Source organism: Dendrobates tinctorius, unplaced genomic scaffold, assembly GCF_039654945.1.
Source record: "Dendrobates tinctorius isolate UK_male_01 unplaced genomic scaffold, ASM3965494v1 ptg000093l, whole genome shotgun sequence".
In the NCBI taxonomy this organism is placed as follows: Eukaryota; Metazoa; Chordata; class Amphibia; order Anura; family Dendrobatidae; genus Dendrobates; species Dendrobates tinctorius.
In genome coordinates this window covers 18,083,759-18,100,547 of record NW_027361761.1, presented here as the reverse complement: position 1 = coordinate 18,100,547, position 16,789 = coordinate 18,083,759, and the positions used below count along the sequence as shown (strand labels likewise).

Genomic DNA, 16,789 nt, shown 5'->3' with positions numbered 1-16,789 from the left:
CCCTTTTAAGCCCCCGTTACACACTGCAATATCGCTAGCAATATCGCTGTAAAGTCACCGATTTTGTGACGTAGCAGTGATATTGCTAGCGATATCGCTGCATGTGATACTTACCTCTGACTCCCCCGCTGCTCATCGTTGGTCACGCGAGAAGGTCCTGGATCATTTCTCGTCGGGCGCTTCCTGCTGGGCTTCCTGTGGTGCCGACGAGTGAAGCATGGACGCGGGCGGGAGGACGTCAGGATCGCCGCGTCTGACAGGTAAGTAGCGACCCCAGCGATGTCGCTGGTGAGATCTGCCTGTGTGGCAGCTCACTAGCGACCACTTAGCGATGCACCAGCGATCCATATCGTTGTCGGGATCGCTGGTGCATCGCTATGTGTAACGGTACCCTTACTCTTATGACAGCTTTACAACCCCTTGGCATTCTATCATGTTGCTTCATCAGGTAGTCATCTGGAATGGCTTCCAATGAATATGTCTATCTCTTTAAGAGTTTATTTGTGGAAGACCGAGCCTTCAGAAAGTATCTGCGGCAATCAGGTGTGTTTTGCAGAGGCAAGGTTGGTAAACTGTCCCTATTACATGACTTTTATAAGCCAGAATAAAATAATAATCACTCAATGAAATAAAATTTGACAGGCCATCATTACTAGAGTTGAGCACATTTTTCAAAATTCAGTTCTGATTACGATTGTTTTTACAATATTTCCCGAACACAGCCGAGCGTCATTGAAATCAATGGGAATATAAATGAATTAATAAATTCAGAACTGATCATCAAGCATAAATTGGCATGAATAGGGTAAGAATATGGTACAAATATGGCAAATTCAAATTCAGCAATCGATTCTGAACATATTTGCTCAACTCTAATCATTGCCATAAAATATATAAGTCAGACAATCTAGAAAATTGCTAGATCCTTGAAGGTATCTTCAAGTGCAGTCATGCAAATGATACATTTGTTTTCTGGATTTGTTTTCTGGTGACAGCCCTAGGAAAGGAAGAAAAAGAATTAGCTTTGCTGCAGAGGATAAGTTCATCAGAGTTACCAGTCTCTGAAACTGCAAATTGATTGCTCCTCAGATAATGGTAACATCAAATGTCCAGATTAGACTTTGATAAGTGGCCTTTACGGTTGAACTGCTGCAAATAAGCCACTACATTGCATTGCAGACAAGAACAGCAGACTTGTTGGTGAAGAATAACACAAGCACTGGACATTGGATCAGTGGAAATCTATTGTGTAACCTGAGGAGTCAATATTTCAGATTTTTTGGTATTGACAGCCATGTCTTTGTTGTTATGGTGTGGGTTAGCTTTGTTGGTGACAATGATGATGATTTATTCCAAATTCAAGCTTACTTAACCAGCATGGATACTACAGAATTCTGTAAAGACATTCCATTCTATCTGGTTCAATTCAGCTGTCAACATTTCTCATTGTAAATTAAAAGATTTTCTTATTTTCCTTGTGTTAGTTGGTTCTATTACTGTGTAATGCTGACCTGAAAAGAGTACTAATACATTCTCTCTGATAAATGTGTTTGCATTGGTGTTGGCTATCTTATGCTAAAGGGTGGTGTTTTCCCTTATCTCATCAGCAGACAATTACCATACTAGTCTATACAGTTAAGCGGGAGTCACACATAGCAATCTCGCTAGCGAGATCGCTGCTGAGTCACAAGTTTTGTGACACAACAGCGATCTCACCAGCGAGATCGCTGTGTGTGACAGCGATCAGCGACCGGCCCCCCTGTCGGTATCGCTGATCGCTGCAAGAAACCTCTGGACATATTTTTCGTCGCTGGTCTCCCGCTGGCCAGCACGCATCGCTGCGTGTGACAGGCGGGAGACCAGCAATGAGCTGTAAAAAATAATAAAAAAAATATTGTTATTCTCACCTTCCGACGTCCCTCGCAGCCATCCTGCCTCTCTCCACGCTCCCGGTCCCAGAGATCCTTTGCACGAATGACCGCAAGACGTCGCGCTGCCGCGAGACCGTGACATTCTTGCGGTCATTCTCGCAAAGGATTACTGGGACCGGTGCGTGGAGAGAGGCAGGATGGCTGCGCGGGATGTCGGAAGGTGAGAATAACAATATTTTTTATTTTAATTCTATTTTTTTACAGGGATGCCTGCATCAGCGCTAACGAACACAGCGATGCCGCGCGCTCGGCATTGCTGTGCTGATCGCTGGTGAAGCTGCCTGTTTGACAGCTCACCAGTGATCACATAGCGACTGACCAGCGATCCTGACACGTTGATATCGTTGTCGGGATCGCTGGAAAGACGCTATGTGTGACTCCAGCATTACTTCACTTTCAGTACAGCTGGAGATAACACAGAAAGATGCATACAATGCATTTGTGTTATGGTGTGACATAGACTCAAACTGGAACAAAAATAATCTATATAAAAGAAGAATTTTTATAGAGGAGTTGGGAAAGTCACTGGTTAGCGCATATATCGAAGAAATAATAGTAACACCTAGAGATGATGGTGCAGCAGCTATTGTCAACAGGATCCAACATCATGCTTAAGGCAGAGTCACACTGGTGTATTTCTCCTGCGATAATCGCATCGCACTGAACGGACTGGCCGGCACCTCTCCTGACCTGAGCATGACATCATGATGGATTACTATGCAGCTGCTCAGGTCAGGAGAGCAGACAGCCAGTGCGAGTTTTACAATCCGATTCTCAGACGAAAAATACGGCAGTGTGTCTCTACCCTAAAGAAAATGAACCAACGGTTTCCACCAGTACTGCTATGATACCCATGGCCTCCAACAGCAACGCAACCAGCCTAAAACAGAAACGATGTGCCTTCTGTCCAACATCACGTAATCAAATGCAAGTACTTAAGCAAAAGACTTGTAAATTATACTTCTGACAAAGGAAGACAGTAAATTTAGCACAGTGAACCTTATTTACCATTTTATATAGAAAAAACTGAAATTTTTATTTTTTTCGTTATTTTTTTAAAAATATATTTACGTACAGTTTGATGATATTAGTTATAGTATACAGTTATATAAAAAATTTTATGTGCAAATGTGTAATATGCTTACATATTGCAATAAGGCCATGTAATATTTTTTGACAAAAAATAAAAAATAAGTTTTTGATTTCTTTTTTCATTTGTTTTTGAACAACCGTGTTTACATACAGTATAATAATGCAACAGGTATTCAAATAAAACACTTACATTAGCTAGAAATCAAGACATTAATAGGTCCAGCCAAAAATTACCAGAACATTATAAGTGTATAGTAGACCTGAACAGAACAGTAGGGTTAACAGTAGGGTCACCTTATGGGTTGCAGCCTCACCAATCACACATTACATACCGTATATTGTGTATGACTTAAAATACTATATCTCAAATATGTTACAGAGTTGAGCTGCTCACCATAGCCATTGTGGTACCCATTAATCTGGTATTTTCATTAATCATCTTTATCAGCTTCAAAATTGTGGGATCTTCATAATTAAATCGCCTACCCAGTAAGATGGAGAGCATTATATTAGATACAGCAGCAGTTGTATTTATAATGTTATTGAAGGGTTCACCTGGAAAAACAGTGAGAAAACAAGAGTCATAATCACAAAAAACAAAAAAAAATCAGAAGCAACTCTGAACAGAACAACGCAAGCTGCCATGACTGCACAACATACAGTACAAACAAAAGAATACAGCCGCCTGTGTAAGCGCTAAAATGTGTGCAAACACCAAATATATGACATATTTCAGTCAGGATAATGTGGCGCCCCTGAGGCTCAGTCGCCACAGAGGTACTGCACATTCTCCTAAGGTGTAGTGCCCCACCATCCAGGTAAGGTGGGAACTCCTTTCCACACTCCAACACCTGCACCCCACACACACAGGGCAGTTCTGCACAGCCACAAGCGGCTCTGTACTTAGAGAGTAGCAGAGCACCTTTGGTGGTTCCCTGCTTGGAACACTGGACGTGCTGGGAGGTGGGTGGAGTTAGAACACATAAAAGACTGGGAAGGTTTAGAATTACAGGTCAGTCTGACGGGAGGTCAGTCTGTGGGGGCTGTCTGCGAGAGCATTCCCCTAGGAAAGTAGCAGAAGGAAGCCACTAGGAGAGGAGTGCGGATCCCTGGAAGAAGGGATGGAGGAAGGAGTGCTGCAGCTGCCTCAGTGACCTGAGCCAGCTGGCAAGGGAAAGGAGAGAAAGGAGAAAGACGTAGAACTGTAACCTAAGTTTCCATAAGAAAGAGAGTCAAGTACGGAACGAAGGAGTAGAGAACAGAGAGGAGTCGTGGGTTGGAAGAGGAACCCTGCCTATAGGTTCTCAGCGCAAGGCCGGGGTCTGGTCCCCGAGGTTGTATGGACACTTATGGTTCTGCAGCAGACACCGGTGGAGTAGTTGGCTGTAAATGCACTACTCCCATCTAAGACTTGGGGCACAACAGCGTCTGTATAGAGAGCAGGGACTCAGGAGAAGGGAGTCCCCGAAGCAGGCTACAGCTGTCTGCCATTCGAGTATAGAACACAGGAACATCTGTAAGGGGGAACTCCAGCGTAACTTAGTGCTAGGAGATCTTCACACTTAAAGGCGCAATAGAGGAGACATTCAGAAAGGTACATGTTGGCGGAGTGTTGGAGAGGAGCCTTCCATCTTGCCTGGGGGTTGATTGAGTCCCTGACCCGGAGGACACAGCACGGAGGCAGGCACCTGTGTGCCCTACTGACTGTGAGTAAAGCGTTAGAACTACAGACCCTGGTGTCCTCCATTCATTATCGCGCCTACACCCTCAGCACCACTACATCTGGGTACCAGCTCCTACACTGCCTGTGCCTCTCCTCATCTATTAATACTACACTGCCCTGGGGCTACAGCTTCACCTGTGGGGAGCTACACCATCTATGCTGCAACACACCACCAGCCTCAGTGGATCTGCATGCAGCATCGGCCTAACATCCCACTTGCCGAATACCACGGGTGGCGTCACGAACCATTACACTACAAACCGCAACCGCCATTGATTTGGGCGCCCAGGGCAATGGATCGGGTCACTGCTGCTGTGACACATCCCCCTGACACCGGCCCGGTACCGAGTACCCCACGGCCTTGGGAGGGCGACCCAACTTGGCGTCACGAACAGGATGTCGAGACCCGATGCCATCGAACAGGATGACGAGACCCGATGCCATCAGGTTCTGTGTGCCTGAGATTTGTTGGACTTAGAACTTTTGAAAATGTGTAGAAGACCCAATTTAATAGACTGTGACATGAACATTGAAAATGGCCGCTGGCGCAGAGAAGAAGGGCGTGAAGAGGTGGGAGGTCCTAGGAAAAGACCGCGAAGAGTCTTGGGCCTCCCCTGCCTGAATTACTATGTGACAGCAACATGGCCCACCCCCCGAGGGGTTCGTATACTGGCTTGGTATGGAGGCGCTGGAAGAAGACGCTGCCCCTGGAAGGAGGAGCAGAAGAAGCCAGTGGCGGGAAAGGGGCCGAGGCAGGAAGAAGAATGCCAGAATGCCATTTTGGAAGGAGAGGGAAGGAGGCCTGGAGAGCGCGTGGAGGTTGAGTCGGATCTCCCCGGCGGCATGGCTGAAGGCTCCGACCACATCTCTGAAATGACCCACCAGCAGCTGGAGGATGACATCGCCCAGCTGACATGCCATCTGTGACTGAGGCAGGAGGCCTTATGGAGGCTGGGCAGGCCGCATGCCCCGGAGGGGCCTACTCCACAGGCACCTCCCAGCTTGGTGCCCACGCCGCCGGCACCTGCCACCACTGCACCGGACCGTCCTCAGGCAGCGATAGTCTACACATCCACGCTGTCCATTCAGTTGGTCGCGGCCTGCCCGGAGGAGTCCCCGGAGGCCCCGGAAGCTGAGGCTGCGCTCCCGCTCGGACCTGATGCGGCTGCGCAGGTCCCACCGGAGGCCCCCGCGGACCTGGAGCCACCACCCGCTGCCACCGACCCACTTCCATCGGCATCGGAGCAGAGACCACACCGCCCGGAGGCCCCAGGTATGTCTGATACCCCGACACCTGGGGAGGCCCTGGAGTGTACCGCGGTCGCAGCGACTGGCCAGGTCGTGCTAGGTCTGGTCTGGGACCGGGATGTCTGTCCCCGGGGGGAGACAACGGAGCCCATGGAGGTGATGCCGCTGTACAGGATCAGTCTAGAGCGGTCACGGGAAGAACAGGAGGATGAGGAGAACTGGGCTAGGTGTCAGGCTACCATCCGGCAATTGGCAGCTGAACACCGGGAGAGGGAGCAGCGCCGGCTAACAGTACTAGGCCCAGATTTGGACCGGAAGGAGAGGACCCGTGCTGGTCGCTACGGTCCCCGGGACTCGGCTGGATGGGGACAGGTCCTCAATGTGAACCGTGAGCTGGGGTTTAGGTTCATTGCCGACCCCCAGAGGATCTCTGATTTGTTCTCTAGATGGAGGGATGTGGAGTCCCACCTCCGGAAGGGATACCCAGCGTGAGACCTACAGCCAGGGGAGTACGTGACCTATACCAGGCATGAGGGACTACGCGGCTGGTACGCGTTAAACATCCGCCGCATACCAGAAGCCCTGCTGTCAACTTACCTGAAGGAGAAAGTCCGTGTTCCTTCCCCAGTACCCGTTACCACCCCTGCGGTACCCCAGGCAGCAGCTACATCTTGGCAGCAACCACCTACTGCTCCCACTGCCCAAAGTGTACCCAAGGTACAAAAAGCCACCGACTTCACCCCACAAGAGGAGGAGTATCTGAGGACTGTAAATGCGTTCTTTTCACCTGGTCACAGTTCCAGTACAGCTTCCAGGACCCCAGGAGGGGATCAACAGTAAAACTCTTATTGCCCAGGAGGGTATTTTGCACCGTTGTGCCTTTTTGTTTGCATCATGGTTTAGTTTTGTGTGTTGCCCTGTTTTACTGGCAGCGTTTCTACATATGAACTGAGGAGATCATGGACGCTGTATGATCCAGAACTGCAATTGTAAATAGTTGCACCTCTTTAAGTGCCCTCTCTTGGTTTTACATAAAGACACTTTTTGAAGATACCGTCTACCTCGGTTGGAGCGAGCCTCCAATCAAAGGACACTGCAAGAGCGGTGTCCAGCGTTTACAAGAATTGTTGATGTTTTAATGTGAAGTATTTAATGATGTGTCTTATGAGAGTAAATGACTTTTATATAGAAGTAAGAAATGCTTTGACAGGGAAAAGAGGGATTTGAATAAAGGATAAAGAGTTGAAAATGTAGATGATGAATGTCCCTTTGAGCTGATGACAGAAAAGTAGACAATGTGAAAAAAAGGAAAGATAATGAAGAAATGTACTAATAGAGAATACTGAAGTGATAGTGAGCAAGAGATAATAGCACTTTGAATTACGTATAGTATTGAGAATTGCACTTTTGGACCTAGAATTTTAGATAGATAATTAAGAATTGTTTGCAACGTTCAAGAATGAGTGCCTTTCATATTGGGAAGATTAGTATAAGGAATGTTTGTTTAGCATTATAAAATATTTGCATGTTCCTGTACTGTCAATTTTGTTTACCTTGCAGCCCGCGGATGTGCTGTGTTTAACGGGGGGTATGTGGCGCCCCTGAGGCTCAGTCGCCACAGAGGTACTGCACCTTCTCCTAAGGTGTAGTGCCCCACCATCCAGGTAAGGTGGGAACTCCATTCCACGCTCCAACACCCGCACCCCACACACAGGGTAGTTCTGCACAGCCACAAGCGGCTCTGTACTTAGAGAGTAGCAGAGCACCTTTGGTGGTTCCCTGCTTGGAACACTGGACGTGCTGGGAGGTGGGTGGAGTTAGAACACATAAAAGACTGGGAAGGTTTAGAATTACAGGTCAGTTTGACGGGAGGTCAGTCTGCGGGGGCAGTCAGCGAGATCAGTCCCCTAGGAAAGTAGCAGAAGGAAGCCACTCAGAGAGGAGTGGGGATCCCTGGAAGAAGGGATGGAGGAAGGAGTGCTGCAGCTGCCTCAGTGACCTGAGCCAGCTGGCACAGGAAAGGAGAGAAAGGAGAAAGACGTAGAACTGTAACCTAAGTTTCCATAAGAAAGAGAGTCAAGTACGGAATGAAGGAGTAGAGAACAGAGAGGAGTTGTTGGTTGGAAGAGGAACCCTGCCTATAGGTTCTCAGCGCAAGGCCGGGGCCCGGTCCCCGAGGTTGTATGGACACTTACGGTTCTGCAGCAGACACCGGTGGAGTAGTTGGCTGTAAATGCACTACTCCAATCTAAGACTTGGGGCACAACAGCGTCTGTATAGAGAGCCGGGACTCAGGAGAAGGGAGTCCCCGAAGCAGGTTACAGCTGTCTGCCATACGAGTATAGAACACAGGAACATCTGTAAGGAGGAACTCCAGTGTAACTTAGTGCTAGGAGATCTTCACACTTAAAGGCGCAATAGATGAGACGTTCAGAAAGGTACATGTTGGCGGAGTGTTGGAGAGGAGCCTTCCATCTTGCCTGGGGGTTGATTGAGTCCCTGACCCGGAGGAGACAGCACAGAGGCAGGCACCTGTGTGCCCTACTGACTGTGAGTAAAGCGTTGGAACTACAGACCCTGGTGTCCTCCATTCATTATCGCTCCTACACCCTCAGCACCACTACATCTGGGTACCAGCTCCTACACCGCCTGTGCCTCTCCTCATCTATTTATACTACACTGCCCTGAGGCTACAGCTTTACCTGTGGGGAGCTACACCATCTATGCTGCAACACACCACCAGCCCTAGAGGATGTGCATGCAGCGTCGGCCTAACATCCCACTTGCCGAATACCATGGGTGGCGTCACGAACCATTACACTACAAACTGCAACCGCCATTGATTTGGGCTCCCAGGGCCACGGACCGGGTCACCGCTGCTGTGACACATCACCCTGACACCGGCCCAGTACCGAGTACCCCACGGCCCTGGGAGGGCGACCCAATAAGATGTACCTTTTTTGATGGATCCCCAAACCTAACATTTATCAATCATGTCTCTCCCAGGCTTAAAGCTACAAATCTAAAGGACTGGTTGGAATCACTGACTAACTAATCCCTTTACCCTGAAGGTGATTTACACTTTAATGACAAGTCCAATTTTTACAATTCTTACCACTATCACTTTATGTGGTTATAACTCTAGAACGCTTCAGCGGATCCCAGTGATTCTGAGAATGTTTTTTCTGCCATATTGTAATTAATGATAGTGGTAATGTTTCTTTGATATGTCTTGCGTTTATTTGTGAGAAAAACAGAAATTTGGCAAAAATTTTGAAAATTTCACAATTTTCCAACTTTGAATTTTTATGCCCTTAAATCACAGATATATGTCACACAAAATAGTTAATAAGTACCGTATATTTCAGACTATAAGATCCACTGGACCATAAGATGCACCCCAAATTTATGCGTCAAATGGGGGTCCATCTTCCAGTCCGATTTCAGCTTACTGGGAGAAATCAGTAGCGCTCGTGGAGCGTGGTCACAGGGGGTGTTAGGTGGTCTGGCGCTGATGTGACTCCCATCCCAGACTTGTGCAGCAGGTTTTTCAATGCTCGTGGTTTGGAGGGCTCCGCCGATATTTTCTGAAAAGCACGGAGCACCCGCACATAAATTGCTGTGAAGCAGAGGTCTCCGGGAAATCCCATCCCAGGCTGGTGTGGCAGGTCCATAGGTACTCAGTGGTTCTGGGATCCACTGCCATTTTCTGAAAGCCCGGAGCACCACACATCCTCACTGCTGCAATGCGGTGGCCTCTGGGAAAATGGCCACCGGGTCGGCGCATGTGCATTACTGCGCACTGCCAAATACTGCCGCACCAGCCACCAGCCTGGGAAGGGACTGTGATTATGGCCCTGCAGCGTCGGACCACTGCAGAATCGCAGAATCGCCTGACTCCAGCTGCCGCCACAATACTTGTAAATATATTCCGTCTATAAGACGCACCCCCATTTTCCCCAAAAAATTTTTTGGAAAAAAAGTGCATCTTTAGTTCGAAAAATACGGAAAAAATTTCCCACGTGTCTACACCATGTTCCAAATTATTATGCAACTGATATTTTTCTATGATTTTCCTAAATGGTCGGTGCAAATGACAGTCAGTCTAATAAAAGTCATCACCTGTTAGAGTATACTTCAAATTTTATTGAAGAAACCTCCCAATGATAACAGTATAATCTCCAAAATGAATAAAAACTCAAAATGCACTGTTTCAAATTATTAGGCATAGAAGAGTTTCTTAACATTTGATATATTTTAAAGAAGAGAAAATGCTCATTTGTGGAATTTGCAGCATTAGGAGGTCACATTCACTGAACAAAAAAGCTATTTAACTCCAAAACATCCTAACAGGCCAAGTTGCATGTTAACATAGGAACCCTTCTTTGATATCACCTTCACAATTCTTGCATCCATTGAACCTGTGAGTTTTTGGAGAGTTTCTGCTTGGATTTCTTTGCATGAAGTCAGAATAGCCTCCCAGAGCTGCTGTTTTGATGTGAACTGCCTCCCACCCTTATAGATGTTTTGCTTTTGATACTGAAGCATCTGCCAGGGCAAGTGGGGTACTCGGTACCGGGCCGGTGACCTGGTCCGTGGCCTTGGGCGTCCAATGGAAGTAGATTATTTACAGGTGTTGGTGAAGATAAGAGTTTTTGTAAAGGGTATTCGTGTTGCCACCTGTGGTATCTGGTCAGAAGGGGACCAGCGCTGCAGTGCAGATCCTCTGGGACAGGGCAGTTGTAATAGATGATGTAGTGTTTAGGCACAGAGATGTAGCAGTGCTGAAGGGGTTGCAGGAAGAATTCAAAGGACACAACAAAGTGCAGTTTCTTTTACCTTTTACTGTGCTTTGTAGGTACAATCCAGGATCCAGATTACAGATGGTACAGGAGTTAGTCAGCCTGGAAGCAACTTGGGAATCTCTCTATGCAGGTGGGTTGTGAGGTCTCCTTTCTAGCGCTATTCTGAAGTACTTGCGGTTCTGAACTACACACAAGTTCCTCTTTCTGTCTGTTACCAAGAACTCCACTCACATGACAGGCAGCTGTAGCCATCTCTCTCTGGCTCACACACATGGCTGCTGTTTTTTCGAGTCTCGGTTGGGAACAGAGCATTTACAGCCTCCTGTTCCTCCGGTTTCTGCTGTAGGACCTTTAGTATCCACACAGCTTCGACTCGGGTGTCCGGTTAATGAGCTTCAGCTTAGGGGTGAGCTCTGCTCCAGCTCCAGTCCCCAGCTCATCTCCACAAGTCCATACTCTTCCCTCTCTCTGCACCAACTAACTAACTTCCTATTCCTGACCGCAGAGAGCAGCTCCTCAGCAGTTTGGTTCAGAGCTCCCTCTGCTGGCCCGGAGTAGAAACTGTGCTGTGTGCTGGAACTACCTGATAGAGAGACCCTTTCATTGCTTCCAAGCATGACATCACACTCCCTAGGAGGAAGATAATGCCACTGTGGCGACTATACTCCTGCGGGTGCCACATTTACTCCAAAGGTTCTCTATAGGGTTGAGGTCAGGGGAAGATGGTGGCCACACCATGAGTTTATCTCCTTTTATGCCAATAGCAACCAATGACTCAGAAGTATTCTTTGCAACATGAGATGGTGCATTGTCATGCATGAAAATGATTTTGCTCCTGAAGGCACATTTTTGCTTTTTATACTATGGAAGAAAGTTGTCAGTCAGAAACTCTACATACATTGCACAGGTCATTTTCACACCTTCAGGAACCTTAAAGGGCCCTATCATCTGTTTCCCCATGATTCCGGCCCAAAACATGACTCCTCCACCTTCTTGCTGACATCGCAGCCTTGTTGGGACATGGTGGCCCTCCAACAACCATCCACTACTCCACCCATCTGGACCATCCAGGGTTGCTCGACACTCATCAGTAAACAAGACTGTTTGAAAATTAGTCTTCAGGTATGTCTGAGCCCACTGCAACCATTTCTGCTTGTGAGCACTGTTTAGGGGTGGCCGAACAGTAGATTTATGCACCACGGCAAGCCTTTGAAAGATCCTACACCTTGAGGTTCGAGGGACTCCAGAGGCACCAGCAGCTTCAAATATCTGTTTGCTAGTTCAAAATGGCTTTTTAGCAGCTGCTCTCTTAATCTGATGAACTTGCCTGGCAGAAACCTTCCTCTTTCTGCCTTTATCAGCACGAAGACGTCTGTGCTCAGAATCAGCCACAAATCTCTTAACAGTACGATGATCACGCCTAAGTTTTCAGGAAATATCTAATGTTTTCATCCCTTGACCAAGGCATTGCACTATTTGATGCTTTTTGGCAGCAGAGAGATCCTTTTTCTTTCCCATGTTACTTGAAAACTGTGGCCTGCTCAATAGTGTGGAACATCCAGTTTTCCTTTTATTGGGCTCACATGGCAAACTAATTATCACAGGTATCTGAGATTGATTTCAGTGATCCAAAGAATCCTAAGACACAATACCATCAATGGGTTTCATTAAAAAAAAACGCTATGACACTTAAAAACAATTTGCATAATAATTTGGAACATGGTGTGTGTATATATATATATATATATATATATATATATATATATACACACACCCATTCTATGTGTATATTTATATTCTATCTATTCTATACTAACCTGTCATTCTGTGTTTATACTGTACACGGCAGTTCATTTGCCACCTTTTCAACTATTTATCTGTCTATATACAGTCATATGTTAAAGTTTGGGCACCCCTATTAATGTTAGCCTTTTTTCTTTATAACAATTTTGGTTTTTGCAACAGCTATTTCAGTTTCATATATCTAATAACTGATGGACTCAGTTATATTTCTGGATTCAAATGAGGTTTATTGTACTAACAGAAAATGTGCAATCTGCATTTTAACAAAATTTGACAGGTGCAAAAGTATGGGCACCTCAACATAATAGTGACATTAATATTTCGTAGATCCTTCTTTTGCAAAAATAACAGCCTCTAGTCGCTTCCTGTAGCTATTAATGAGTTCCTGGATCCTGGATGAGGGTATTTGTGACCATTCCTGTTTACAAAACAATTCCAGTTCAGTTAAGTTTGATGGTCGCTTCAAATCATCCCACAGATGTTCAATGATATTCAGGTCTGGGGACTGGGATGGCCATTCCAGAACATTGTAATTGTTCCTCTGCATGAATGCCTGAGTAGATTTGGAGCGGTGTTTTGGATCATTGTCTTGCTGAAAAATCCATCCCCTGCGTAACTTCAACTTCGTCACTGATTCTTGCACATTATTGTCAAGAATCTGCTGATACTGAGTTGAATCCATGCGACCCTCAACTTTAACAAGATTCCCGGTGCCGGCATTGGCCACATAGCCCCAAAGCATGATGGAACCTCCACCAAATTTTACTGTGGGTAGCAAGTGTTTTTCTTGGAATGCTGTGTTTTTTAGCCTCCATGCATAACGCCTTTTTGTATGACCAAACAACTCAATCTTTGTTTCATCAGTCCACAGGACCTTCTTCCAAAATGTAACTGGCTTGTCCAAATGTGCTTTTGCATACCTCAGGCGACTCTGTTTGTGGCGTGCTTGCAGAAACGGCTACTTTCGCATAACTCTCCCATACAGCTTCTCCTTGTGAAAAGTGCGCTGTATTGTTGACCGATGCACAGTGACACCATCTGCAGCAAGATGATGCTGCAGGTCTTTGGAGGTGGTCTGTGGATTGTCCTTGACTGTTCTCACTAGAGTTGAGCGACTTTTGGTTTTTTAGGGTCGCGTTTCGTTTCGTGAAACCCGACTTTTCCAAAAGTCGGGTCGAGCAAGATCGTCCGATTATAGGGAAAAGTCGGGGTCGTCCCGAAACACGAAACCCAATGTAAGTCAATGGGGAATAAAAGTCGGCAGTGAGAGGAGGACAGGAAACACACCTACAGTGCCCATTTGAATGCCAAAAGCATCAATTCTTCTTACTTAAGCTTGTCAACCTTAATTAACTTCATAATACAAGTTACGCACTGAAAAATGGGGGTTATTTGGCTAAAGTTGTGGGGGGGTAGGGCTGGCTCCAGGTTTTCATGTGCCCTGGGCGAAAGAGCGCCCCTTTAACACATACCACAACTCATCATGCTCCGATACGGCAGAGAAATAGCGGTATAGTACAATGAAAAATACTTCACTTTTTACATCTCATGACGAGGCCCATCTATTTCTCCATACAGAATCATTGGTCCCATATAATGTTTGAAACAGTATATGATGAGCTCCACATAATGCTGCAGTATATGTTGGTCCCCATGGATGAAGCTCCACTGTCTTATGGGCCCAAATAATGCTCCAAACATAATGGGCCCCATTTCTAATGCTCTAGTGTATAATGGGCCCTGTAAATGCTGCTCCAGTGTCTGATGTCCACCATTGGAATGTTCCAGTGTATGGTGGGCCCCATCTATCATTCTCCAGAGTATAGTGCTCCCCAAAAATTGCTGTCCCAACATTGAAAACAATCAAATAAGTCTCCTCGCTAGGGAATCCCTGTACTAGTCTAGACTCCTCGTCGTCCCCATCTTCCATCTCACTGTACAGTATTTCAACTTTGCAAGTGCTGTGATCCTGGGCAAGCGGGGGGGCCCACTCATTGGCGACGGCACTGGCACAGGGCCCCTGATAGTACGGTGGTGTGTCTGATGGCGGGTGGGCCGAACCTGCACTTTCATCTGCAGCTTCCTCTTTGTCACCGTGTAAGATGGAACTGTATATGGGAAGGGTTACCTGAGTTTCATCAGGGTCAGATTCAGGCTGGGTAGCATGCGAGGGGAATGTAGTGGTCTGGGTCAATGTACCAGCAGATTCATCGAGCAGTGGCTGGGCATCAGTGCACTTGTGTCGCCCCCAGGAGTACGGTCGCCACAGTGGCATTACCTTCTTCCTAGGGAGTGTGATGTCATGCTTGGGAGCAACGAACGATCTCTCTAGCAGGTTAACTGATTGGGCGGCGTTATTCCCACGAGTCATGACCCTCCAAACAGCGTTCATGAAGGCAAAGTGTTTGTTTTATGTGGGCAGTATGGTTGCAAAGCTGAACCTTAAAGGAATGTCCAGAAGGGCACCACCAGGAGTGGAGCCTACAGTTAAATTCGACTCCACCTGGGAAACCTCAACCATGCCAGCTACAGAACAGATGCACACATTGCAAGCTTAATTCCGTTAACGAACGAGACTCCGTCATGCCCCGCGGTCCGAGTCCGGCTTACTAGAGGGACACGTGAGGCTCTGGCACATGAGATTGGCCAATAACTGGTGTGTCATGCCCTTACATGTCCGTGGCTGCATGTGCGCTACACTGAAAAGGCCAGCGTTTGTCGCCTACAGGTGCAGATAACCCGCTGAACAACGTTAGTGATGGGGATCACTGATTACAATTATTACCCGCGAACAATGATTTCCCAGTAAGTGCAGGTCAACCGCAGTTCCGGAATTAGGCCTAACCGTCATTCCTGAAAAAATGAAAAACTTACGTGTGCAAACCACAGGTGCTGTAGCTTGCTTAACAGCTCGCCAGCCGTTCTCACGCCCAGTATGGATTACACGTGATTGCACAAAGGTGAGAAAGGGTACCGTATCCTCAGATAACATGTATGGATAGCGTATACATTCAAAATATATGTCTATACAGCAGGAGGCAGGCTCAGACGGTGTTAGGCTCAGTATGGATTGCACGTGATTGCACAAAGGTTAGAAAGGGTACTGTATCCCCAGATAACATGTATGGATAGCGTACACATTCAAAATATATGTCTATACATCAGGAGGCAGGCTCAGACGGTGTTAGGCCCAGTATGGATTGCACGTGATTGCTCAAAGGTTAGAAAGGGTACCGTTTCCCCAGATAACATGTATGGATAGCGTACACATTCAAAATATATGTCTATACATCAGGAGGCAGGCTCAGACGGTGTTAGGCCCAGTATGGATTGCACGTGATTGCACAAAGGTTAGAAAGGGTACCGTATCCCCGGATAACATGTATGGATAGCGTACACATTTAAAATATATGTCTATACATCAGGAGGCAGGCTCAGACAGTGTTAGGCCCAGTATGGATTGCACGTGATTGCACAAAGGTTAGAAAGGGTACCGTATCCCCGGATAACATGTATGGATAGCGTACACATTCAAAAGATATGTCTCAGGAGGCAGGCTCAGACGGTATTAGGCCCAGTATGGATTGCACGTGATTGCACAAAGGTTAGAAAGGGCACCGTTTCCCCGGATAACATGTATGGATAGCGTACACATTCAAAATATAAGTCTCAGGAGGCAGGCTCAGACGGTGTTAGGCCCAGTATGGATTGCACGTGATTGCACAAAGGTTAGAAAGGGTACCGTTTCCCCGGATAACATGTATGGATAGCGTACACATTCAAAATATATGTCTCAGGAGGCAGGCTCAGACGGTGTTAGGCCCAGTATGGATTGCACGTGATTGCACAAAGGTTAGAATGGGTACCGTATCCCCAGATAACATGTATGGATAGCGTACACATTCAAAATATATGTCTCAGGAGGCAGGCTCAGATGGTGTCAGGCACAGTATGGATTGCACGTGATTGCACAAAGGTTAGAAAGGGTACCGTATCCCCGGATAACATGTATGGATAGCGTACACATTCAAAATATATGTCTCAGGAGGCAGGCTCAGACGTGTCAGGCACAGTATGGATTGCACGTGATTGCACAAAGGTTAGAAAGGGTACCTTATCCCTGGATAACATGTATGGATAGCGTACACATTCAAAATATATGTCTCAGGAGGCAGGCTCAGACGGTG

General features: G+C 46.7%; 1 protein-coding gene across 1 annotated transcript in view; it reads right to left on the bottom strand.

Moving 5' to 3' along the window:
- LOC141098587 (cytochrome P450 2K1-like) overlaps window positions 1-16,789 on the bottom strand; it is a 139,006-nt gene that overhangs the window by 73,462 nt on the left and 48,755 nt on the right. The window contains exon 5 of the mRNA XM_073586498.1: window positions 3,418-3,578. Within this exon, the coding sequence (XP_073442599.1) occupies window positions 3,418-3,578 (161 nt within the window). The remainder of the gene's footprint in view (window positions 1-3,417; window positions 3,579-16,789) is intronic.